We start from the raw sequence: 26,625 nt of genomic DNA on the forward strand, positions 1-26,625 counted from the left end.
TTGTTTTTTTTTTCACCAGCTAGCCATTCCAATATATTTTTCTACAGCTAGCTAAATTAATATTTTTTTTCTACAAATAATAATTTTTATATTTTTTTCTACAGCTAGCTATTTCTGTAGATTTTTTTTTTTTTAAAATACATAAATTAATTTTACTAACATTATAATGATACACTTTTAAGCTAACAAAAATTGTTCATTTATTGTGGTTGTGGCTGTTCTTGTGATGGAGCAATGTGCATCATAAAACCAAATTTATATTCATTATTTAAATAATCAATGTATCCACTAACTCCAAATCCTGAATAGTCTTGAGTAAAAACAGCAATTTTCCCACTAGTATCAATTGACCCTTGCACCTTTGCATGTCTAAATGAATAATCCCAACCTAGTCTCATTGCTGATTCTTTAGTTTCTGGAGTAAGTTCAAGTTCTGTTCCCACCGATAAACGATCAGATATTTTTCTAGCATATTGCATTTTATATGAGTGTGCCTGATTTAACATAAATTCTGGTGATTTAAAATTTGGCTGTCTAACACATTGCATAGTTAAGACATGATTATTATGATTATATCGTAAGCCAAAAGATCCAATGGATGCACAATTGGATCCTATATATGTCAAATCGACACCTGCTTGTAATCTTTTTGTTATTAATTGTGTATATGAAGCATTAAATATCCAAGCCCCTTGCCAAATTGTTTTAAAATTATAAGTATTTTGTGGGTTATTTACTTCTAATGACATTTCATACATATTCCTTGGATCATTTTTATTATATGTATTAAAATTAAATTTACAATCGAAAAAATTATTTATTTTTTTACAAAATCGTCCATTAACACTACCATCCAAATTAACTCTACTAATCATTAATAAAGTATTATCACTACTTGCAAAATTTGCTCCAAATTGATATAAATATCCGACATCCCTTAAGGATGTACCTAAAAATAAGGTATGGGTTGATTGTAAATATTTATTAACATTTTTATCAACCTCAAATCTAAATCCATCAAAATTATCTTGAGTAGTTATATATTTATATTCTTTATTTAAATTTTCAAATAATAAAGCATTAGGGGCATCAAATGTATTTGCAAATGGTAATAAATTTGGATCCTTTGAATTTTTATCATCGTCATTTTGTTTATTTTTTTCTATATCATTAATATTATCAATATCACCATATTTTTTTTTTTGAAAATTATCTATATCATTTATTTCTTCACATAATGTTAATAATTTATTATTAAAAAATCTTCCTTTCTTTCTGTTTGGTTCCTCATCTTTCTTTTGTCGTGTGTCAAAAATCGAATTACGTTCTATATATGCAAATTTTTGTCGAAACAACTTTTTAAAAGCATTTGTTATCTCCATAATATGTGCATAAACATGTATGTGTATATGTGTGCACGTGGAGGATATTTTTTTTGGTCCCCTATTCTTTTATCCCTTTTACTATGCCCTAATTATACTTTTAAACTGCATTAATCTATTACAGCCTTATGATACTGTTTTTTTTTTTTTTTAAAGTATAAGGACATTTATTTGGATTTAATTCGAGGCACATTCATACGCTTAGGTATAAACATAAATCATAAGATAAAATTAATTCAAAAAAAATTATATATACAACTTTTTATCCGTTTTTAAATACGTTAGTAAAGACTATAACTATCGCTTGATTGGTCTGGCTTTCGATGGGTTTTTTTTTTCATAAGCCTTTATAACAGCATTTATGCAAAAAAAATAAAAGAGGTGGATACTTAAAACAATACAAAACTGTGTACATACATGTGCTCAAAAGGTTGTACACTATAAAAACTACACAAAGTAGTATAATTCAAATAAAAAATTACATACATACATATATATATATAACTCATTTAAACAATATTTATACTTACAAAAATATATACATAAAAATAAGTTATTTATAATCTTATAAAAATCGAACATACTCCATAAATATATGTAGAATTTCACTTTAATAATATAAGATATATTTTTATTTTATATATTTTTTTAATCTCATCATTTTCTGTGCAAAATTTGTAAGGCTATTCTGTTTATACATTATATGATTTATATTTATACATATTTATTTTTTTTTTTTTTCACAAAACCTATGTATAACATATATATAAGAACATAAAATATAAAAGGCTTAAACTATTTCAATAATATTATGTTTTATATATTTTATTCTGTTATTAATTTTATTTATATTTTATTTTTTTTTATTATATGAATGAGCGAGTATGCACATATATATATTTTTTTTATGACCATAAAATGGGATGCCCAATTTTGGAACAAAGTAAAATTACATTATTATATATGCATACCCAAATTTCTATATAAATATATATTATGTATGACACGTGTAATTATAAATAATAAGGATATATTTTTGCACAAGCATATGTACTATTAAGCATTATTTTGCTAACATTTTATTTTATATTTATATACCATTTATTAATACAAAATAATTATGGGATATGTATGGGAAAGGGAAAAGCCTTAAATCCCTTGTTCACCATTTTCACTTTATTTTTGTGTAAAATATGACAAAATAATGATAAAATGATAAAAAAAAAATTAACAAATAATAGTATTTCCTCTTAAGGATGTACAAACATTTTTAAAACATATATATGTATGAATGCATTTTGCTGTACTACAAATTTGTAACCCCATAAATTAGAACAACTAAGACTAGTACAAAGGAAAGAGAAAATACATACCATAGTTAATTATTTTATTTTAGTACATATTGTGGAAACCATCAAAATGGCTAATATAAATAAGGATGGTAATATAATAGTTCATTGATGTAAGGAGAATGGGAAGGACAACAATAATGAAATATAAAATGGTTTATTCCTTTGTGGTTTTCCATGTTTTTATATATCAATTATTTTATTTATCATTTTTTTGTGATTTACCTTGTACAACCATAGACCAATCTTTGGCACTACCACTATCTAACTTACATTCCATGAAAATAGTGTAGTACTTATTACATAAAATAACATGCCTACTTAATAAAAGGGGGTGGTACTTTTATTTTATATAAAACAATCTTTCATAACCATATACAAAGGATATTATTTAATTTTTATAAAATATAGTATTTGAATATATTTAATTTATTTGTAATAGATATAGAGACATTTATGTTATATTTAAAATATGCATTTGTGAGGTGAAGAAAAAAATTAGTAAAACTACAAAATATTATTTTCATTTTTTTTTTCTTATTATAATTTTGTCAAATATTTTAAGCAGCTATTTATTATGTTGTATCCAAATTTTAATTCCCAAATAATCATTATATTTTAAAATTATTATATACATATAAATAGAACAATTTATATATCCGTTTTATATTTCGGGAAAAATATATTTATATATATATATGTTAGTGTATCATATTTTTCTTTCTAAAAAAAAATTCTCCTAATCAGTTTACCATAAATAATAGCATATAAAAATATATAAAAAATGTTATAATTTTTATTATATAAAAAATTGTTACTATTTTGCCTGAACAGTCAGAATATATATATATATATACATTTATATATATTTATTTTTACATATAATACCTAATAAAAAAGAATATTTAATTATGCTATTTTAAATAGTTATGAATAGTATAAAAATACGATTTTAAGAGAACTTTAAAATTATAAATTTATTTATTTGATATATTAAATAAATGAAAAAAAATAAATAAATCCATTTTGTATTAATATGTAATCATATATTATAAAGACAAAGAGAAATATATATTACATATTATATATTTCGTCCATAAAATTTATAAACCTAAAGTTGTTTAACTATTTTTATTTTTCATCCGATTATGATGAAATAATAAATAAGTTAAAGAATACAAATACATTTCAAATTTTTTATCAATTTGTTTTATATATATTTTATTTTTTTTCCGTATATAATCTGCTTTATATACTCTTTTCGAGACAAACAACCGACGAAATAATTTTTTAATATAACATTATTTGTGGTTTTTATTGTATTTTCATTTTCTGCTATTCCAATGAAATGACTATACATAGACTACTATTATTGTGTATGCATTATTTTGTTTGTTTCATGTATATTTACTTATGTAGATAAGTTGAATATAGTTACTATATTCTTAAATTATTTAAACATATTTATAATTAAACCATTAATTTACATATCTTTATAATGAGCTATTTATATGTCTAGCCTTTTTTTTGTGGAAAAAAAAAAAAAAAAAAAAAAAAAAAATTTGACTAGCCAAAATGCTTAAATATAACATAAAAGGATTATACTGTTTTATTGAGGAAGTACGAAATTGTAAAAGTAAAGAGGAAGAAGAACAAAAAGTACTTGGAGAAATAATTAAAATAAAAAAACAATTTAATGAAAAAAATCTAACGAATTATAAAAGAAAGAAATATGTATGGAAATTAATATATTGTCATATATTAGGGTATAATATATCCTTACCCTATTTAAATATAATAAAACTAATATGTAGTAAAGATTTTAGTGATAAATATTGTGGATATACAGCATTGTCTTTATTAGTTCATGATAATAATGAAATTTTAAATATGATGGTAAGTACTATCAAGTTAGATATAAAAAATTATGATGAAAAAATAAACTTTTTAGCTTTACATTTTACAAGCCATAAAATAAATGAATTATTAGTTGAAAATTTATATGAAGATATATTACACATAGTTACATCAAATTATATTTACAAACCAAATATTAGAAAAAAAGCTTTTTTATGTTTAGCAAATATATATAAAAAAAGACATGATTTATTATTTAAAAATAAAAATGATTTAGAAATTTTTAAATTTCTTGATCAAAACATATCCGAAATAAATATGTTCACTGCTTGTTCTTATCTAAATTTGATATACATTATAATATTGATTTTTCAAAAATATGAAACTTTATTTTTATTTACAAAAAAAAAAGAAGATGATGAAAAAAAAAAAAAAAATACAAATCGTGATGAAGATCATATTATTAACAGTATAGGAAATAAAAGAGAAGATTATCAAGATGAGACAAGTAGTGTTGACAATCATAAAAATGGAAATAAAAAAAATAAATTAAATGAAAACAGTGATGATGATAAAGAATCAAATAATAATTCAGACAATAACAGTATTAATAGTGATTATGTAAATCGAAATAACTCACAAAATATTCCTCCTCATAAACGATTTTCAATAAATATAAAAGATGAATTAAAAAAAAAAAAAGGAACATTAGATTTAATTATAGAACAAAATCTTACTTACACCGATTTAAAGAGAGCAGAAAAGTTTGGAGAAATCGAATCAGAATGCTCAATAAATGTTAAAGAAATAAATTTTTTTGAAATAAATAAATATATAAATAAATATATTACTTATATAATAAATATTATATATTTAATATTAGATGAAAATTTAAAAATTGATGAAGGTTTTTATTATAGCCAATTTAGATATCCATTTTTATTAATCAAATGTTTACAGATGATACAACTATATGAAATGCATGGTCTATCACAAACTATTTTAAATAATATAAATGACATTTTATATAAAATATTAAGTAAATCTTATAAAAAATTCAAAAGTCATTCTTCATTTTGGAATATATCAAGTACAGATCTTGTAGAGAATTATCAAAATAATATGAATATGCCATCAAATAAAAATATTATCTATTTAAATAATAAAAAAAAAGAAAAAAAAAGAGCAATGAAAATAAATAAAAGTATTGTATATATAGAATATGCAATCATATATGAATGCTGTTCTATATATAACTTTTTAGATGATAAAGTTGAAGAAAGAAATAGAGATATTTTACTTACCTTAATAATATCATCTCTTAATACAAAAAAGTCTAATATAAAATATGTTATACTTAATTGTTTATCGCAATTTAAAATAACTCCACAAATATATAATAAGTTAGAGAAACATATTTCCTATTTAGTAAAACTATTAAAAAGTGATGATATAACAATAAAGTTACAAACTTTTAATATTTTATTCAATATGTGTAATAGTTCAAATTGGAAATACTTAATAAATATATTTTTACAGCATTTACCATATGTTGATCCATATATACAAAATGAAATAATTATAAAAATATGTATTTTAGCTGAACAATTTTCAACAAATATGGCTTGGTATATTGATGTTATATTTAAAATAATTGAAATTGCACATAAATATATATTTAAAGATGTATGTTATAGATGTGTACAAGTACTAACCGGATTTGTACAAAATAAAAAAACATCAAATAATTTAATATCATTGAAAAGTGATAAATCCGATACGTCAAGCAACACAAGTAACGACAATACAAATGCAAATACAAATAGAAATAATGATATAACTAACAATACGGAAGAAGAAAAAAAAGTACAAATGTATGCTGCCATGAAATGCTATAGATATTTATCTAAAAATATTTGTAAAATAGAATTACTTATAGATTTATGCTCATATATTATTGGCTCATTTGGACACTTAATAAAAAATAAAATACCCATGAAAAATCAGTTTAAAATTTTAGAAAGATATTTTAAATTTACTACAACAAATACAAAATCGGTTATTTTACTGGCACTTATGAAAATGGTTTGTTATGAGCATAAACTGGTTGGCAATATTAAAAAAATTTTAGCAGACTGTATTGATCATCCAAATTTAGAATTACAAACAAGAGCATGTGAATTCATGAATCTTTGTAATACTAACAATTTTAATCTAATCAATTCTATCCTTAAAAATATGCCTCTATACAATACCAGAAAGATGCACAAAAATTTTCTCATAAAACGGCTCATCGAGAATAACAAGTACGTTTTATCATTTTTGAAAATTATGAATTCTGCTCACTTATTCTGATACAATATATACATCTTTTTCATGTGTTTATTACTTTTTTCTTTCCCCTTTTGTAGACATGCCAACATTGACTTGCTTGAAAAGGATACCCAACTAATAGGCGAAAAAGCTAACGATAAAAATAAGCTAAATAAATATACAAATTTTGATGAAGAGTATGATGAAGTAAGTAAATATTCGAGTGATAAAATTTCTTCTGATTCATCAGGTGAAAGTTACAATAAAAGAAAAGTTCAAAATGATTCTTCATCATCTTCTTCTTCTTCTTCGGATGATGGTGACTCAAAAAAATCCTCTAACGATTCAAGTAGCAAATCAAAAACAAGTGATAAAGATTCAGAAGATAATGGAAATAGATTTAAAATGTTAGGATTACAAAAAGCAAATAATATAAATGAATTATGGTTAAATGGCTGTTTATTAGACAAATCTTTATTCTACAAAAATACAGTTACTTCAATTTTACTTAAACAAAGATACCAAGAAAATAAAGCCATCCTCCAATTTTATATCAAGAATATTTCTAAGGGTCCAATTAAAATCATGAGGTATGCAAACCATAAAATAAGCATGATAGTCAACAATTGTAATGTTTAACAATTTTTAAAATAATTTTTTTTTTTTTTTTCCACTCGCAGCATAAACATTGAGGAGTCTGAGCAAATCAAAATCAAAGAGCAAAAAAATATCAATAACGAAATAATTAATGCAGATGAAGTATGTGAATATAAATTAAATGTCACAGTATCAGACATTTATTATGTTATGCCTACAATATTTTTCAATGTAACTGCTCCAACATCTCCGGTAAAGATACAATTTGATTTTAATTAAGCCATACATTTTTTTCCCTTATATTTTAAACATACATATTTATGGGTAATTTTTATATTTTTTACACTTTTTCATAGAACCTAATGTTTTCTTTCAAATTGCCAATTCTAATTACAAGATTTATCAAAGAAAACAAAATTAATGAAGCATCTTTTAAAATGTATTGGAAAGGATTTACACAAATTCATAGTGAAGATACCGTGATGGGACTTCCAAAACATTCAAAGAAAATCCTCGTCAACTACTTGACTACCGCTTTTAACTTTTACGTTTTAAAGGTAAGAAGAAAAAAAGAAAAAAAAAGAAAAAATAATAAACCACTCAACCTGAAGCATAATGATAATATAGTGTATATCACTCGACTTAAATAAGTGATGAACAAATATTATGAAATTGTTATGCTTGTTTATTTCATTTATATATTTTTATTTAATTATTTAATTATTTAATTATTTAATTATGTATAGATTGGAACACTTATATGTGCATCGGGATCCATACATTTCCCAACAACAAACACGGATAACAAAATTTTGATCTTAGCTAAAATTCGATACGAACCAAGAGGGTAAGCATTTTAAAAATTTTAGAAATTAACTAAGTATGCTAAATGGTTGTGTCTTTTTATTTTACAGTTTTAACATTGTATGTTATATTTTTTTTTTCATTTTTTAGGTGTCAAATATCAGTCATTTCAAGCATAAAACCTTTGAATAATTACCTGAATAAGATATTTGAAGTTTACCTTATAAAAAATAAATAATGATGATATGCATACAATTGGATGTTTCTATTTTATTGTTTTATTTATTTCCTATTTTTGTTTATTTTTAATTTTTTTTTAATTTTTTTTTATTTTTTTGTGTAACTTATTTGTTTTCTTAAACTCTTGATAATTGTATTAAGAAATATTATGAGTTGTATTAAAATAAAAAAAGAGTGTATACATATGCTCTTTTCTACAACAATAAAAATGTAAAAAATATAATTAAATAATCAAGTTTAAAACATGATATTTATAAAATGTAGAAAAATTATCCTATAGAATAATTCATACTTTTATTTAAAAAATAAGCCCAAATAATTATGCATTTTTTTATGAGCTTTTTATTTTTACATAATGTAAATTATTTAAAAAGCTATTGCTATATTTTACCCTTATTTATTAGCAAAAAATATATTACTCCTTTCCTCTTTATTTATTTTATATACCCAACTAATAAACAAGCAGGTTTAACTAATCCTATTTTATTTTAACTTATATACTATATAATTCTCACATAATATATAGTAATAAAATTTGAAAGGCAATTGGTAAAAATATAAAATACCCGTCAAAATAATATATACCTTTACATATATTCACAAAATAATAAATTAAAAAAAGGAAAACATATAATATTTAATTTGTAAGGAATATAAAAAGGTATAAAATTTTTTATTTTAATTTGTTCACCGAAACACATAATGTATTATTACATATAAATGGAATAATATTTGATATGCCCATAAATATATGTACATATGTAAATATATTAGCAAGCACATATAAAATATATGTAATTATATAATCCCTGGATTTAAAGCATACTTGATGGCTCCACTTTATTTATTATATATGGGCAAGCATAGAAAATAAGTTGAGGTAATAATGTATTACATAATATGTATATACAGAATTTATATATAATATATATATATACTACTTGAGATTGAGAGCCAGATTGTTGGGGCTTATACTATTTACAAATAAATGCCTATGTATATATAATGTATTTTTCTAGCAAACAAATAAACCCATATTAAATTTATTAACATATTTCATCATATATACATAAATCCATTATAAGTATTATATCCCATGATAATGAATAATAAGTAACATATATGTATTATTATATATACATTTTATGCACAATCCCTTATTATATTTTTCATACCGGATTTGAATGCTACTACCTATTTTAACAATTTCATATCTTTATATTTCATTTTTCTTATATGACTAGTTTTTATATTGCAAATTTATACATTTTTATTATAATTTTTTTATGCATATTTTAAAATTTAAGTATTTTTTTCGACGCTATATTTTTTTCCATATAAATTATTTTTAGCTTATTTCTTTATGTATAAATAAAAAAAATCGAATAAATGAAGAACAAATTTATTACATTTTTCAATTACGCATTTACATATAGATAGTAGTTTTCCCTTTTTCATTAATAAGATATATATTGTATAGATATATATAACTATACCTAAATATAAACAATCATAAACAATCATAAACAAGCATAAACAAGCATAAATAAGCATAAATAAGCATAAATATCTTTTAATTTTCCATGAAAATATATTTTATATATAAATTTTACATCTCAAATGAAACACAAAAAAAACATCATATATAATGCATATTGTGCATCCTTATATATTTAATTAACAGGTTAGAAAAATATATAATAACATTTTTATTGCCTATATAAATAAAAGTTTACTACTTTAATATAATGGATTTATACTATATTATTCTTACATTTTTAAACTGATAATTTTTTTTTTTTATTTCATCGATAAAATAAAACACGCAATATTTTTGTACTCATCATATATATATATAATGCATATGCACATTTTTATTTATATAATATATGTATAAATGTGTGTATTCATAATATTATATATATGACATTAATGTAGAACAAAATATTGCATGTTAATGTAATGTATTCTTAAAAAATATGAACGTACATAAAATATAACGATTTATAAGCTAGCTATCTTTTTTTTTCTTATATAAATAGCTGTATGCATTTATTTTTTTTTTATTTATATAGCTAGTATTTTATTTTGTGCATAAAAATGTATTCCTTTAATTCATGAGTAATGTTGTGATATGTGTTGTCATGATAGATAGAACATGATCCAATATTGTTCTGCAGTATTGTAGCATGTTATGCACATATATATGCATATATACATATCTATATATAGAGAAAGAGAGATACATGATTATGTGCATACACTTCAATTTACATACCTTACTTGTACAGACAATTTTATACAACACATTTATTTTTTTTTTTATTGAATTATTAAAAGGTCCTTTGTAATTATATTTATTTATTATAAAAGATTATAATTTTTAAAAATAAACATGACAGAAGCTGAAAACTCAAAAATAGAAAAACCAAATTTTGATGCTTATACCGAAAAATTAGGAAGTATATCTGAATCAATTGATCAGACTAAAAAGAAAATTGTAAGAAATATAAAACAAAATAAATATCCACTTATGCATATTTCATGATTATATTATAAATATTCGCAAATACGTATGTACACTTATTTATGCCTCCTTACATATCTTACGTTGTTTTGTGTTCTTTGTTTTAGGACAACTTGCAAAAGGAAATAAAAATAGCAAATAGAGGAAAAGAAGAATATAACAAAAAAAAAAAAGATATTGTAACAAAAATTGATTCATTTCAAAATGAGATTGACAAATTAGAAAATGAAAGAAGAGGCATTCTTGATCAAATCGAACAAAAGCAAAAACATAAAAAGGAATTAAGAGTAAATGCCCAAAACATAAAAAAACAAATTGGATTTGAAAATGAAGAAGATATCGAAAAAAAAATCAGAGAGATTGAAAATAAATTAATGACATCAACTATTTCAATCAAAGAAGAAAAAGTATTAATAAACCAAATACAAGCATTAAATAAGAACAGGCCTCTTTTTTCCTCCTACAGCAAAATTGAAAATGAAGCAAGCAAATACGATGATGAAACTATTGGTAAGGAAACATAATAAATAATATACCATATACATAGTTACGTAATTAGTTATGCTCCTCTTAAATGGGTGTACAACTATTTATGCCAATTTATCATTTTTCAACATTTTTCAACATTTTCAACATTTTCACCATTTTCAAATTTTTTCTACTTACAGTACCACTAAAAAGCAAAATGGATGAAATAAGGGAAAAAATAAACAAACTAAGAAATGAAAAAAAGAACGAACGGAATAAATTAAAAGAACTACAAAACAGCTATCAAGAAAGAAATAGTAAACTAAATGAGCTTAACAATTTAAGAGATAATTATTCTAAAAAAATGAATCACTACTTTATGGAAAGGAGAAGTATAACAGTTGAACTAGAAGAAAAAAAACAACAATATAGAAGTTATAAAATAAATTTATTACAAGCTAAACAACAAAAATTAAAAGAAGAAAGAGAAAGAAAAAATCTAGAATTTGAAAAACAAAATCTAGAAAAAGAATTAGAGGATATTGATGCATTACCATATAGAGAAGAATTGGCACTAATTGAAAATATGTTAGCATATTTAAAAAAATTACAAGATGAAGCAAAAATGGAAGAAACAAAAAAACAACAAAATGTAACAAGTAAAAAAGCTAATGGAGAAGTAGAAAAAACAAATGAAAATAATAAGGAGGAAGAAGATAATAAAGCAAAAAATGAAAATAAAAAAGGAAAAAATAAAAAAGATAAACAAAAATCATTTAAACTTGATATGAACATACTTTGCTATTTTGTAACTGCTGGAATATCACCACCAGTTAGTTTTGATGAAATTGATCCATGTATTTCTAAATTAAATGAAAAAAAAGATATGTATGAGAAGAAACGTGATGATAGCGTTAAAAATGTAGAAAATCGAAGAACAAATTTGATCACCAAAATTAAAGGTATATATACCCATTCTATATATTATGACCATGTTCATATAAATATGTCGATTTTTATTGTGACAAATATTATACACTCTTTTTTTAATTCGACTTACTAATCTTTTTCACTTTTTTTTTTTTTTTTTGCAGAAATTGATGATAAGCTTGCTGTATTTAAACCAGCAGAATATGCTAAGGGACCCAAAACAAATAAAGTCAAGGCATAAACATAAATATGAGAAAGCCTTGTAAATTAATTAGACGAAAAAATATATATATGTATCCATATGTGTGTGTTATATTTATATATATATATGTATATATATTCATATGTGTGTGTGCAGGTTACAAATTTATATTGTATTCCTCTTTTCTTTTTTTTTGTTTTTTTTTAAGATATACATAATGTATATATATGTGTTTATATGGTGTGTATATATATGTATGCATATTTTTTTATTTTTGAAATATTATCTGTTTTGTTCATTAAGTGCTTAATGTTGTTATAAATATCGTGTTGAAAATTAATGAAAGAGAAAGATATAAAAAAAGAAAAAAAAAACATATTAATGATTGTTTAATTTTACATTTTCATTATTGAGTTATTTAAATGTACAACGTTGTATATTTATAAACTAAATTAAAATAATAAACAAGTATATAAATAATAAAATTAATCAAAAATTAAAACTACAATAATTATATTAAATCATATGCCTTATCTCTTAACGATATTTATAAATTCATTTATTATATTGCTATTTAGTACAATATTAAACATGCTCGATTTTCAATATAGTATACTTGATAATGTTACATATATATATATATAGCTATATAGAAAGATAGAGTAAAAGACCTTGTCTCCTAACTATAACAATATGTTGCCCTTTTTGTATGCTTAGACAAAATGTTTGAAAAATGTTATTAAAATAATTTGTCCAAAATAAAAGTTTTAACAAATGCCATTCATAAACATTTTTTAACCCAATTGTAAATCACCATTTGGTTTAATATATAATTAAACCCCTATGTGTGCAAATTTTAAAATATATTATCTTTTTTAAAATGAATTGTATACATGGCTATTTGAACATAAAATTATTCTTAATATATTTATTCATGTATATGCATATATATTATAATGGACTTCTCTCTTTTTATAGTTGATGAATTATGATACTCTTTCTTTTTATATAATTTGTATAAACTTATATTGGACAATGGAAATTTTCCATTATTTATGTAATCAACTTTTAAAAAAAATATAATAATGCATAAGCATAATTAACAGTAAATTTATGGAGAGAAATAAAACGAATTTTGTGAAGAAAGTGTTGTATATCCATATATATATATACCTGATCAATGTAAAAAAAAAAAACAAAATTATAAAAATTTACAAAATTTTTAATACTACAATTAATTTTTTTATTTAATTTATTTATTTTAAATTTTTATTTTAATTATTTTCTCTTTTTCTCTTACAATTATATTTTTTGCAAAATATATCATTAATTTATGCAATAAAGTGTAAAAGTATAAAAAGGGACAAAACTCAGTTTATTTATGTAAATCCGTGTTATGGCAAAGATAAATTTTATATACAAAGAGAAAAAAGAAAAGAACATGATCGATAAGAAGAAAACGAGAATAATTAAGTTTATCAATATTTACACATAAAGGATTTTCTTCCCTTTCATCCTTTAATTTTGTTTGCCTTTTTGTTTTTTACAAATTTTCTTTTGATTTTTTTTAAGAATGGATTCATCTTATAGAAAAACACGAACTATCGAATTACAAAAAAGGAAAGTAACCCAATCAAAAAATGTGTCTTCCTTATCAGAAAGAAAGCTTCCTAACATTTATGCGGTAATATAAAAAAACAATAAATGTTTTTTTATTTTATGTACAGCTAGCCATGGGCATATTTTCTTACCCTACAAATATACATGAACGTTCATGTAAAATATACAAATTTATATTTTTTTGTTAGCCAAAAGATTTTGATGAAGATTCAACAATAATTGTTTGTAATTTTCCTCAAACAACTACAATTAATGAATGTAGAAATTTTATGCAATGGATAGGTCCCATTATAAAAATTGAGAAGATATCATCACTAATGCAAGAAAATAATTTTGTTGTCGTCTTTTGCAATCCATATTTTGCTAAGGTAATATTCAAGAACATTTCAATGGCTAGCTACTGGCATTTCGAGCTATCCATGTGTGTGTGCGTTTTTTTTATTCATTTTTTTTATTCATTTTTTTTATTCACTTTTTTATTCACTTTTTTTATGCACATTTTTCAGGTAGCACTTGAAACTCCTTTATTATATGAAAACAAAACAAAACTCTTTACAAAAGCAGTTGAAAAAAGGGATACACTTTGGAAAGGAATTAATGACATGCTTTCAACCAATATTAGTTTTTTTTCATAAAATGGTAAAAGAAGCATATGGGCATACCTACTTGTATATATAAGGAATGCATATGTTATCAGGAAATGGAGGGTACAAAAAATCATATTTTGTATTATCCATCACTTTCGATTTTATTTACTACCGATTTTATAAGTATTGGCATTATTTATTGCCGTGCTTTCATTTACTATTTTTTTTAAAAGTGTGCAAGTTTTTAATTTTTTCTTCCCCTATTCTTTTTCTTTTTTTTTGCTATATAAAAATTAAAATTGTATTTGTTAAACATATAATATATTATTGTCTAATTTTTGTTTATTTTTTTGTATTATGATTTTTTTAATATTATTTTTAACACAATTATAAAAAAAATATTACCTACATATCTTTATATAATGAATTAAATGTAAATTATATGAACGGCAATGTTAATTAATTCTTTTAACATTCATGCAATATGAACAAATTTACGGATATCTTTTCTTTTCACATATCTTATAGTATATAAGAAAAGGGCACATTATTGATATTGTTTGCGTTTGTAGTAAATAGGTTTTGTATATTCCCTTTTTTTTAATATGTTTATTAGTCTTTTCGTCAAATTGTTAATATATTTAAATAATAAAGCAACATATTTATATGGATATGTACATATATTGTTGTATACTCAAATTACACAATTTCTGACCCAATCCAAATGTCGTTGTACAAAAAAGTTCAATAAACTTCTCGTAATATTTATCATGTGTAATAAGTTTATGCTTTTTTGTTTTTTCATAATATTTTAGTAAATTTTTTATTTGTATATGCATATCCTACGAATAGAGTGAGGGACTTATGACGTGTGTCATATAAACAGAGGAATAACTTTCTACCTTTTTAAATACATTATTGTATTGTAGTGAAATATTATGTATATACATCGTGATATACATATGTCCTATATATATAAATATAGCATGAATTATGGTCAGGTGTATGGGGGTAGGTCACCCCCCTTTGGTTATTAGTAAAAACTTGCATCATATAAATACTTATGTAAATATATTCTCTGTTAATATATATATTTTTATTTAACTATGCCAATGTTAAAAAAATTGTAATTTTTTTTAAATTTAAAGTCATAAAAACAATTTTTTTTTCGTTTTTTTCCCGCTCTTATCATTATCTTTGTATGGAAAACGAAATGGGAATTTATATACAAGTAAACGGGTATATCTCGTTTTATTTGCTTTCCAAATTTTAAATTTCTTAAAATATACAATGCATATGCATCGTGCATGTATTATAGTGAACTTATTGATAAACAAAAAAAATCATATTAATTCATTACACACGCATGCATACAATATAATGGCATAGTAGTCATACTCTTAAAATGGGATAATCCCAAAGTGAGGAATTAGAGTAAGTCATCCAAGCAAAGTAGCAAAGGAGACTGTAATAATGGTACTCTTCTGTTCACTCCCTTTTCAATTTTGTACTTAGCCAAACATAGATAGACCAGCTATTAATCATAGCATTCATTTGCAAAAGAAATGAACTTAGAACATTAATAAAAATAGAGCGACTAAAATCTTTGCACACCTTTAAACCAAACCCTGAACCCTTATAAAATGAATATTATAAATTAAGCGAAATTTACAACACCCCAAAGATGTTATCTCGTTATAAATACTTATGTAAATACTTAAAAAAAAATTAAATGGATTACAGAGTAAATAAGTTTTGTTTTTTTAATGGCTTCTAGTGAAACCTTGTATTTATAGTGTTTAAGTTATAAAAAAATAAATATATACATTTTCTACATTCAATTAAAACATTTTTTCTTCCATTTTTACGAAAAAAATAACATTAGAATAGAACATAAAAAACGACGAATAAAGCGAATATAATGAAGGAAACGAATAAAAGAAAAAAACATATTTTTTCTTATTTTTCTTTTTTACATTTATTATTTCATAGTCCAATATGTACAAGTATATATATACTTTTTCATAATGATATATACATTTATACATTTGTTTGTGTAAGTATGTATATATACACACACACATTCATATGTAAAATGTAGTATTATGCATCATGTGTTACTTTGATAAATAACATTTATGTATGCACACACAAAATGTGTACACATACATGTATATATATATAATGTACTACATCATCTATTTTTCTTGAAATCAGTTATAAGATAATTTAATAATCTTGGTTAGCTGTGGCACCTGATTTTAATTGGGATTTTTTTGGTAACAATACATTGTGGATGTTTGGTAAAACTCCTCCAGAGGCGAATGTAACACCTGCTAAGAATTTATTCAATTCTTCGTCATTTCTTACAGCTAATTGTATGTGCCTTGGTGTTATTCTTGATTTTTTATTATCTCTTGCTGCATTTCCAGCTAATTCTAAAATTTCAGCACATAAGTATTCCAAAACGGCTGCTAAATATACAGGTGCACCTGCTCCTACTCTTTTTGCGTATTTTCCTTTTTTAAGATATCTACCAATTCTTCCGACTGGGAATTGAAGTCCTGCCTTTGCGGAATTTGAAGTTCCCTTAACAGCTTTTTTGCGACCGGTTTTTCCTTTTGCTGACATTTTTTCAAAATAATAATAAATAAAACTTGTTTATTAAAATTTAAAAAATCTGAAAAATAATTTTCACAAATAAAATATATTTGTTTCCCTTAAAAAAAAATATGTTTAAATGTATGAATTCTTTATTCGTTTTATTTATATATATATATATATGTATACTTTTCAGTTCTCTTTTTTTTTATATTTATTATTTTAAAAAAAAAATATATTATTTTAATATGTGTTAATGCATATGCATATAAAATTCTTTTCAAATTAAAAAAAAAAAAAAATGCAAAATGTGCTAAAAAAAATAAATCGCGCTATTGATTAAAAAAAAAAAAAGGCAATAATCCGAAAAAAAAAACAATAAAAAAAAAAAAAAAGGCAATAAAAAATATACAGAATATTAATTTGTCTTCAAAAAATACACGTATCGTTATATATGTGCAACAAAATCCAGTTTATATGAGCAAAAAAAAATATATATATATGTATTACGGGTTTGTATTTATTTCATTTTTTACCAAATAACGCAATTTTATCCCATAAAAGCGATTATTATTTTTTTTTTTTTTGTATTTTTTTTTTTTTCGCTACATTATTTAATGACTCAAATTTGATGTAATGCAAAGCTGGATATCCTTTTTTGCATACTTACATGTACATAAATTATAAATTGTGTATTAATTTGTAATGTAAATAAATGCGTGTAATACATACAAAATCATTAAAAACGTATGAACAGTGCGTGCATAATTTTTTTTTTTTTTTTTTTTTAAAGCAATTTTATTACATGTACATGTTCTATATTTCATTTTTATTAAATAGTTATCCATTTATTCGTACTTTATTATTTATGCATACATATATTTTTTTATACAATGACTCGTATTTTACACTTTTGTTAATTACTAACATTATATAATCGCATTGTATATTGTACAATTATTACATATGCAACTTTCTATTTCGCGTATTATTAATTCCCCCTTTAGTGCACACGATTTTATTACCATTCATGTTATGCTGTTTATCCATAATAATCCAAACTTTAATAAAACATTGTTTCAATGCATATTTTGTTTAAAAAGCTGTTTAATAGCTCCAAAATAATTGCACACTGCATTTTACTTTTACGAGTTTGTGCAAATCTATATTTTACAAATCCACACACAATTTATATGAACTGTGCATGCATTCATTTTTAAATTTATTATCCAGTTAGCGAATAGTAAAACCATTTACTACTTTTGTAATTCCATTATGTATTTCATTGAAAAATTTTTATTTTTTCGTTTTATTACTAACCATATATTATTTATTATAATACCCTATGTGTACCATTTTCATTTTACATATATTGTATTATGATATTTTTATGTGTATAATATTTATGTAATATATATTCTCTTTATATAATTAATTTTTTTTCTTCGATTTGGGTATTTTACGGGTAAAAATCACACACACATACATTATATCGATTGGTCAATTCTCTATTCAGACAAATGTTCATTTATCATGAAATCGAAATGATTAATGGCAAATAATTCTTTCTCATTAAAGGGTATATATCACAATCATTTTATAAAAACTACTACCTATTTATGTAATACTATCTAATGTAAAATGCCAAATTCTATTTTTATCTTTATACCTTAATAATCAGCATGCTTCATATGTAATTCATTAGCATAATGATATTTAAAAATGGCATGTATAGAATTAATAGACTGTAAAAACCTCTTTTAATATTCTAAGAAAATTGATAAGTTATTTTATTTTTTATTCATATATATTCCTATTGTTATAAGACTCTTAAAATATTATGATTTACTTACAACACATTCGAAACCAAATTTTGTGTGCATCCCCACTTTAGTAATACCATTAAGTTATAATTTTTATTCAAGGTATAAATGATTATAGCAGAATATACCCTCAAATTCGGCTATTTTGTTGTGTGCGTTTTTTACTGATATATTTAGCTACAAAAAACTATTTTATACTTTCCATCTTTCAATTTTAACCACTAATAAAAAAAACATTGTTATATATCACATTTAACTTTGCATTTATGATAATACATATTTTGCATTGTATATAGTGCAATCATATAAAGCTTTAAAGAGAAACACCAATTTGTTTTTCGATAGGAATACTTTCAAATTTCTTTATACAATTGTCTTTTGATAACAATGCATAAATGCATTAATAAAGGCTATAAATTATGTCTTTTCCCCTTTTGTTTTAATTTTTTTTATAATTTTAAAACCATAAAAAAGGGCTATATTTATTATAAATATTGGCATGTACATAAATATATATAATTATAGCCACATTGTTGTATATCCATATTTAATGTACATACAGGATACCATTTTTCTTTTTGTTCGTTATTGTTTTTATTTTAAGAATATGACAAAAAGAAATTGAAACAAACATTTACGCTTATGATTATTAAATATTTATATTGGTTGCTCATTTAAACTCAGTCATATAGGACATTTTTATAAATAACAAGAGGTTGTAATTTTCTATGGTTTGCCAATGCATTTTATTAGCATCCATATAAGTATCCATTTATATATGCCATTTACTATGCTTTATCAAAGATATAACTAATGTATATACAAATAAATATACATATTGTGGGTTACAATATATATAACTAATGTTTGAATAATAGTGTTTATGTTTAATTGTGTCAATGGTTAATTAAGAAGAAATATATTATTTAAATAGTTTTTTATGAGGTGGTAAGATTATAAAGAATTAAAAAATATGATGGTTTGAATATTAATTGAAACTATTCATTTATAGCATTTAATGGACAAACAAGAATTTACTTGTATATATGTTATTTGTTAGTGACATAAATTAAATGATATTAAGTTGTGATATCAAATAGAGACAAATTTGTTTTGAAATAAAAGTTAAAAAAAGTTATAAATAAATGTGCATTGGTTATTTACTTATTTTTTTTGTAAATAATTTTTGTTTTTTTTGAGAAACATCATAACATAGTTTATAAATATTACTACCAATATTTGTAATATTAATAAAATACACTAATAAAAAATGATAGGAAAAAAAAAAACCTTGCACATTCAGTTTCTATAATATGATATGCACATGAAAGGGGGGAAAAATAGGAAGATTTTTTTTTGTTATTTAAAAAATATTATTAACAATGCATATATTATATGATATTACATATATAATAATAATATATAAATATATAATGTATATGTACAATTATATATGCAATATGAACAAGTCAGAATAAAAAAATATTTATTATTCCATGGTCATATTGTTTTTACAAGCGGGGTGGAGGAAAAATTAATTGCATATATTGTATAATACGAAAACACATTTACTAGTATAAACCTACATTTGTACGGGTTTTATAAGTGAACGAAAAAAAAATCCAATATAATTACATGCACTTTAATAAATGATAAAAAAAAAATAATAAACGTCTTTTTAAATTTACTATTATGTATATACTTTTATTTTTTTATTTATTTTTTTATTACATATATATGTACATATATAAACGTTTTTTTTTTTGTTAAAAAAAAATTGTCACCTGTAATATTATTATTATTATAATAAATATACACGAAAATAATATATGTATTGTTTTATTTATTTAATTATTTTTTTTTATTTATAATAATACCTTTAAAAAAAAATATTTTTTCGACAAATAAATAATATTTTTCCAAATTAAAAAAATTTTGAACCACGCAAAATCAAACATTTTATATTTTTATAATATAATATTTTTTTTACAATAATCATTTTTTTTTATATATTTATTTTTGAAATTTTATTAATAAAAAATGGCAAGGACTAAACAAACAGCAAGAAAATCCACAGGAGGAAAAGCCCCAAGAAAACAATTGGCATCCAAAGCAGCAAGAAAATCTGCCCCAGTATCCACTGGTATTAAAAAACCCCATAGATATCGACCAGGTACTGTTGCTTTAAGAGAAATTAGAAAATTCCAAAAATCTACTGACTTGTTAATAAGAAAATTACCATTCCAAAGATTAGTAAGAGAAATTGCCCAAGAGTACAAAACTGACTTAAGATTTCAATCTCAAGCAGTTTTAGCTTTACAAGAAGCCGCTGAAGCATACTTAGTAGGACTTTTTGAAGATACAAACTTATGCGCAATTCACGCAAAAAGAGTTACAATTATGCCAAAAGATATCCAATTAGCCAGACGTATCCGTGGAGAAAGATCTTAAATTATGTAAAAAGTATTTTAATTTATATACTGTTTGCATAATATGTAATATTAATAACAAAAATAAATAAATAAAAAAATGATATATTACTTTAAATCATGCGAAAATGGACGCATAATGTATTCATACTAATAAATAGCCATAAAAAAGAAGTAGTATTAAATGCTGAAACAGCAAACCTGTTATGAATAGATGTAACATTGCAATGTATATATATTTATATATATATACATACAAGGGTTTAAATTACGAATTTTTTTATGTTTTTTTTAATCGTATAAGTACAATCTTATTATGCGGTTGTAATTTTATATACTTTAGAGAACTTACATTATATATATATCTATATGTAATATATATGATCGTGTTTCCAACCATACAGAATTTCATTTTATAGGAACACTTATAGAGCGCTATATATTTATGGTGATAGAAAGAAAGATAATATATGTAGTGCATTATTATTATATATATTTAAAAAAATATAAAGTCTCAATGTAATGTTTTATATATATGTATATATAAAATGTAGCGTGGATTAATTTTATTATAATAATGTTTATATCTTACTATATATTTATTATGCGTATTGTGCATAAAAAATTGCTTATTTTATTTATTATTTTTTTTTTTTTCATACTTTTATATAATATGCAAAAAATTAAAATAATTAGTAAAATATAGCAGTATAAGCATTTTTTATGTTCTCTTTTTTTTTTCTTAAGTATTTTCTATACTTAATTTAATATGCATATGTATGTAAAATATATGTATATATCTTTTTTTTAGGCTTCACTAGAAGCTATTACTTTTTGAAGTTTTTTTTTTTTTTAAGATAGTGTGTTTTATGTGATTGTTTTTATATATATACATGCATTATAAAAAAATATATATTAAACTAAAGAAACCTACGACAGCGTTCTTATAAAATGTAGTATACAAAATAGCCATTGACTTTTTAAAAACAAATTATCATCTTATTTCAATAATCTGAAAAAGGTATACTATTTAACAATAATAATGATCATATTTAGCTAGCCATATGTTTTTATCATTTTTTTTTTTTTTTTTTGTTAAGGCATTATGTAAAATTGCCTACCATTTGGCTATGCATACAATTTGACTATACAAAATAGTATACAATAAATTTTAATCCTTTTTAAAGGCATGCATAGGATAAATCGTGGGGTATACTATTACAGCTACTTAAGAAGTTGTGATAAAAAAGAAAAAATATATCCATACATAATGTAAAACGCATGGGTATTCTCTTCAATAAATATAAAACAGTATTATATGGTAATAATTTTTTTTGTTTTTTTTTTATTTTTTATGTTATGTATATATTAATGCAATATGGTGGTGAAATGAAGGTGCTCGAGTTAAAAAATTCTATTGTCTTAAATTATTTGGTTATATACATAAAATGTTTAAAAAAACATTTTATGTTAAGTAATAGTCAAAGGATAGTGGTCTAGCGTCTCGAGGGAAAAAAAGAAAAGTATGGGACGCATGTATATCAGTATTTCTATAGTTCAATTTGTATATGTACTAAAATATATAAACATTGAAAATGATTAAAATTTGTAACTTATATAAAAAGTAAAAGTTTAGCAAAATGGTATAAAAATATATATAATGTAAAATGTGTGCACCATACTTATATATATTTTTTCATACCATTTTGTATGGGTTATTAATTTAAAATATAGGATATTAACAATATTTATAAATTTTATAAAAAAATAGAATTAAAAAAAAAATAATACAAATAATATACATACATAATATTAGACAAAATGTGTAAAATAGTACGTCTTCATATAAATAGTATGTGCATAATTCTACAATTAAATTTTTTTTTGTTTAATTTTTTTTAGTAAAATAGGTGGGTGTTAAATAATGCAAAATTTGTAATAAATAAAATTTTCCATATAATTTGTCGACTTTTATTTTTTCTACATTTTCCATATTATTGTAGGTATTATAATTATGGAATATGGTAAATTTTTTTTTTGAAATTACAACTGATTTATTCTAAATAGGAAGAATAATATTTTGTACACAATTTTGTTGTACATAATTTTTTTATACACAACTTTTTTATACATAATTTTTTCTGCATTTTCTACATTTTTTATTTTGTGTTGTCTAATTCGGTAGTGATAATATGACAAAGCAAAGTGATGAGCGTGTTGAGGATGGAACGGAATTAGAAAATGGACAGAACTTGGGTATTGGAAAAATAAATATAGAGGAAGAAAATTATGAATATTTCAACAGTAATCAGGTAAAAGAAAATGAAGAATTAAATATGACTACTGTAGAAGTTTCTGAACATTTAGATAGTCAAACTGAAGAAATAAAAAAAATGGAAAAAATTGTAAATGAAATAGATGAATCTGAAAAAGATGATGAGTATTTAGAAAATGTAGAAGAAGGGGAATCTATTCAGTCCCCTAACTCGAATAAATCTAGTGAACCTGGCGAACCTGTCGAAAGTTCTGACAATGACAATGACAATGACAATGATAATGATAATGATAATGAAGAAAATACAATAATATCAAATAAATCTGGACAAAGTGATAATATAATGGATCAAGAAGTCTCAGAAGAGGATTGTTCACAAAATGAAGAAGAAAGTGATGAGGAGGTTGAAGAGAACTGGGTAGAAATGAAACCCTGTAATGAAAATAGCAAACATACAGATGTAAAAATAGAAACAGTGTTTGAAAATGGTGTAGATAATAATTATGGAATAGCAGAAGAAAGTGTGTGTAGTAGTACAGGGTTAGAAAAATGTGAAGAACAAATTGGATTTTCAAACAATATGAATGACAAAAAAAATGAATATAATATTATTAATGTGATAAATAAAAAAATATCTAAACGTAAGAACAGCTTTTTAAACTTGTTTAAAAAAAAACCCGCTTTAAACACACGAGAAAATATTGAAGAAGATAAAAATTGTAATAATCAAATGGGATATTATAAAGAAAACAATTTATTTACTAGCGAACATGGTGAAAACAACAAAAGTAATGGTAATAATTTAAATGAAAACGAGATTGAGAATCCTAAAAAGGAAACAAATGTATCAATAGATAGTAGTATTGGGTTAAGAAGTTTTGATTCTAAATATAATTTTACAGCATTACAAAATAATGGAAATAATGAAAAGGATGAAGATTCAGGTAATATTAGATATTGTATACAGACAAGTGATAATTTAATTTTAGATGTAAAGGAAGAAAGAATTGGAATAATAAATTTGAATAATAGACAAGAAGATTTTGTAAAAAATAATAAACAAAATAATGAAGCTTATAATAATAATAGTATGGAAGATAATTTTACTAATGGAGAAGAAAATAAATTTCGAGTTTTGACAACTATATCAAGTGCTTCAGCATCTATAAAAAAAATATACAGCTTTGATAAAATCAAATCATTTGTTTCTAATAATACATATCTAAGAAAAAAAACAAGTACCCTCTTAAAAAAAAAATCACAAATATCAAAAGAACTTCATTTTTTTTGTTATAATTATAATAATTTATTATGTTTTATATTTTATATATTATGTTTTGGATTTATAATATCCTCTTTATATTATGATTCATGGAAAAGACATGAAATTAAATTAAAATCAGATAACATGAAAAAAGTTGTAAACATAAATATTGGAAGTACAACTATTAAAAGAATACAAAAAATTATTAACAGTAATGGAGATGTAATATATTCAATTGATAAAGATCAAAAAATGGATTCATTATTAGAACACCCATATTGTAAAAATATTGAAAAACCAGAATTAGAAAATTTTTTAATAGATTTAGCATCTAAAAACCAATTAAAAAATAATGAAAAAGAAATATTTAATTCTCAAAATAAACTAGATGATTCTTTTTTATTACAAGCTTTATTAAATATCGGAGATGTTGGATTGCTAACAGATGAGAAAATTATTTTATCACGTAAATATATTTTTGGATCTACTATATATAATTTAGAATGTAAATTTTTAAGACGATTAAAAAAAGCAGGAATATTTCATAAAATATTATTATATGTTATATTAGTATTCTTATTTATATCTATATCAATATTATTATTTATTATTATCAAATATAAATCTATAAATAATATACAAATACTTAAATATATTTCATTTGTTTTAGTTAATTTTGCTCTTATCACATTAATATCAACAATGTTTTCTATAACCAGAGAATATAATATACCATTATGTGTGCAAGTTGATGGAAGTTCAGACATTTGTATTGATGGGCGATCAATCTATTTGATCCGTGCTTCAATTATTTTAATAATTTTTTCAAATTTATTTTTTTGTAAATTTATAAACATTATAAATAACAATGTAATGGATGATGTAGTCGTCTAAAAACCTTTGATATATAAATCAATCCTTTGAGGAAAAATTATAAATATTCCTATAATATATACAAATGCATATATTCCCTTACATTTGTTTGTTTGTTTTTTTTTACTTTTTTAAGTTTGCTCGTTTATTATAGTTTTTCAGTAATGTGTTTTTGTTTACATATTTAATAGTTTTATTTATTTTTGTTTACATACCTAATTTTATTGTTTAATTTTTACTAGCCAATATTTTACTAATTTTTTATATTTATATTATGACAATTTATACGTCTTTCTTCAGTATATGCACATTAAATTCCTATTTTTATCCAACTTTTTTAAAATATAATTTCGATAATTATAAAAAAAATAAATGTAGATATAGTATATAAATTATGGCGTTGTGAAAAACCATCATATAAAATATTATAGGGCCAAAAAAAAAACTAATAGAAAGTGTAATTTTATTCTTTTCCGCTTTCTTA

At 22.3% G+C, this 26,625-nt stretch overlaps 7 protein-coding genes across 7 annotated transcripts; 5 read left to right on the forward strand and 2 right to left on the reverse strand.

Annotated features, from left to right (window-relative positions):
• Positions 1–200: 200 nt before the first annotated feature.
• Positions 201–1,382, reverse strand: PVVCY_1101740 (mitochondrial import receptor subunit TOM40, putative; the record flags this gene model as incomplete). The annotated part of the gene is made up of 1 exon (XM_008626199.1): positions 201–1,382. The coding sequence occupies one exon, from the start codon at positions 1,380–1,382 to the stop codon at positions 201–203; it is 1,182 nt and encodes a 393-aa protein (XP_008624421.1).
• Positions 1,383–4,306: 2,924 nt separating this feature from the next.
• On the forward strand, positions 4,307–8,540 carry PVVCY_1101750 (AP-2 complex subunit alpha, putative; the record flags this gene model as incomplete). The annotated part of the gene is made up of 6 exons (XM_008626198.1): positions 4,307–6,894; positions 7,000–7,491; positions 7,582–7,750; positions 7,855–8,055; positions 8,245–8,345; positions 8,453–8,540. The coding sequence occupies 6 exons, from the start codon at positions 4,307–4,309 to the stop codon at positions 8,538–8,540; spliced, it is 3,639 nt and encodes a 1,212-aa protein (XP_008624420.1).
• Positions 8,541–10,937: 2,397 nt separating this feature from the next.
• On the forward strand, positions 10,938–12,708 carry PVVCY_1101760 (conserved Plasmodium protein, unknown function; the record flags this gene model as incomplete). The annotated part of the gene is made up of 4 exons (XM_008626197.1): positions 10,938–11,042; positions 11,177–11,579; positions 11,738–12,499; positions 12,632–12,708. The coding sequence occupies 4 exons, from the start codon at positions 10,938–10,940 to the stop codon at positions 12,706–12,708; spliced, it is 1,347 nt and encodes a 448-aa protein (XP_008624419.1).
• A 1,534-nt stretch (positions 12,709–14,242) lies between these two features.
• PVVCY_1101770 (conserved Plasmodium protein, unknown function) lies at positions 14,243–14,924 on the forward strand (the record flags this gene model as incomplete). The annotated part of the gene is made up of 3 exons (XM_008626196.2): positions 14,243–14,353; positions 14,478–14,657; positions 14,796–14,924. The coding sequence occupies 3 exons, from the start codon at positions 14,243–14,245 to the stop codon at positions 14,922–14,924; spliced, it is 420 nt and encodes a 139-aa protein (XP_008624418.1).
• A 2,181-nt stretch (positions 14,925–17,105) lies between these two features.
• On the reverse strand, positions 17,106–17,507 carry PVVCY_1101780 (histone H2A, putative; the record flags this gene model as incomplete). The annotated part of the gene is made up of 1 exon (XM_008626195.1): positions 17,106–17,507. One exon carries the CDS (start codon positions 17,505–17,507, stop codon positions 17,106–17,108), a length of 402 nt encoding a protein of 133 aa, XP_008624417.1.
• A 3,833-nt stretch (positions 17,508–21,340) lies between these two features.
• Positions 21,341–21,751, forward strand: PVVCY_1101790 (histone H3 variant, putative; the record flags this gene model as incomplete). Its single annotated transcript, XM_008626194.1, has 1 exon — positions 21,341–21,751. The coding sequence occupies one exon, from the start codon at positions 21,341–21,343 to the stop codon at positions 21,749–21,751; it is 411 nt and encodes a 136-aa protein (XP_008624416.1).
• A 2,170-nt stretch (positions 21,752–23,921) lies between these two features.
• Positions 23,922–26,162, forward strand: PVVCY_1101800 (conserved Plasmodium protein, unknown function; the record flags this gene model as incomplete). Its single annotated transcript, XM_008626193.2, has 1 exon — positions 23,922–26,162. One exon carries the CDS (start codon positions 23,922–23,924, stop codon positions 26,160–26,162), a length of 2,241 nt encoding a protein of 746 aa, XP_008624415.2.
• Positions 26,163–26,625: the final 463 nt, after the last annotated feature.

The sequence above is a fragment of the Plasmodium vinckei genome (genome assembly GCF_900681995.1).
Source record: "Plasmodium vinckei vinckei genome assembly, chromosome: PVVCY_11".
In the NCBI taxonomy this organism is placed as follows: domain Eukaryota; phylum Apicomplexa; class Aconoidasida; order Haemosporida; family Plasmodiidae; genus Plasmodium; species Plasmodium vinckei.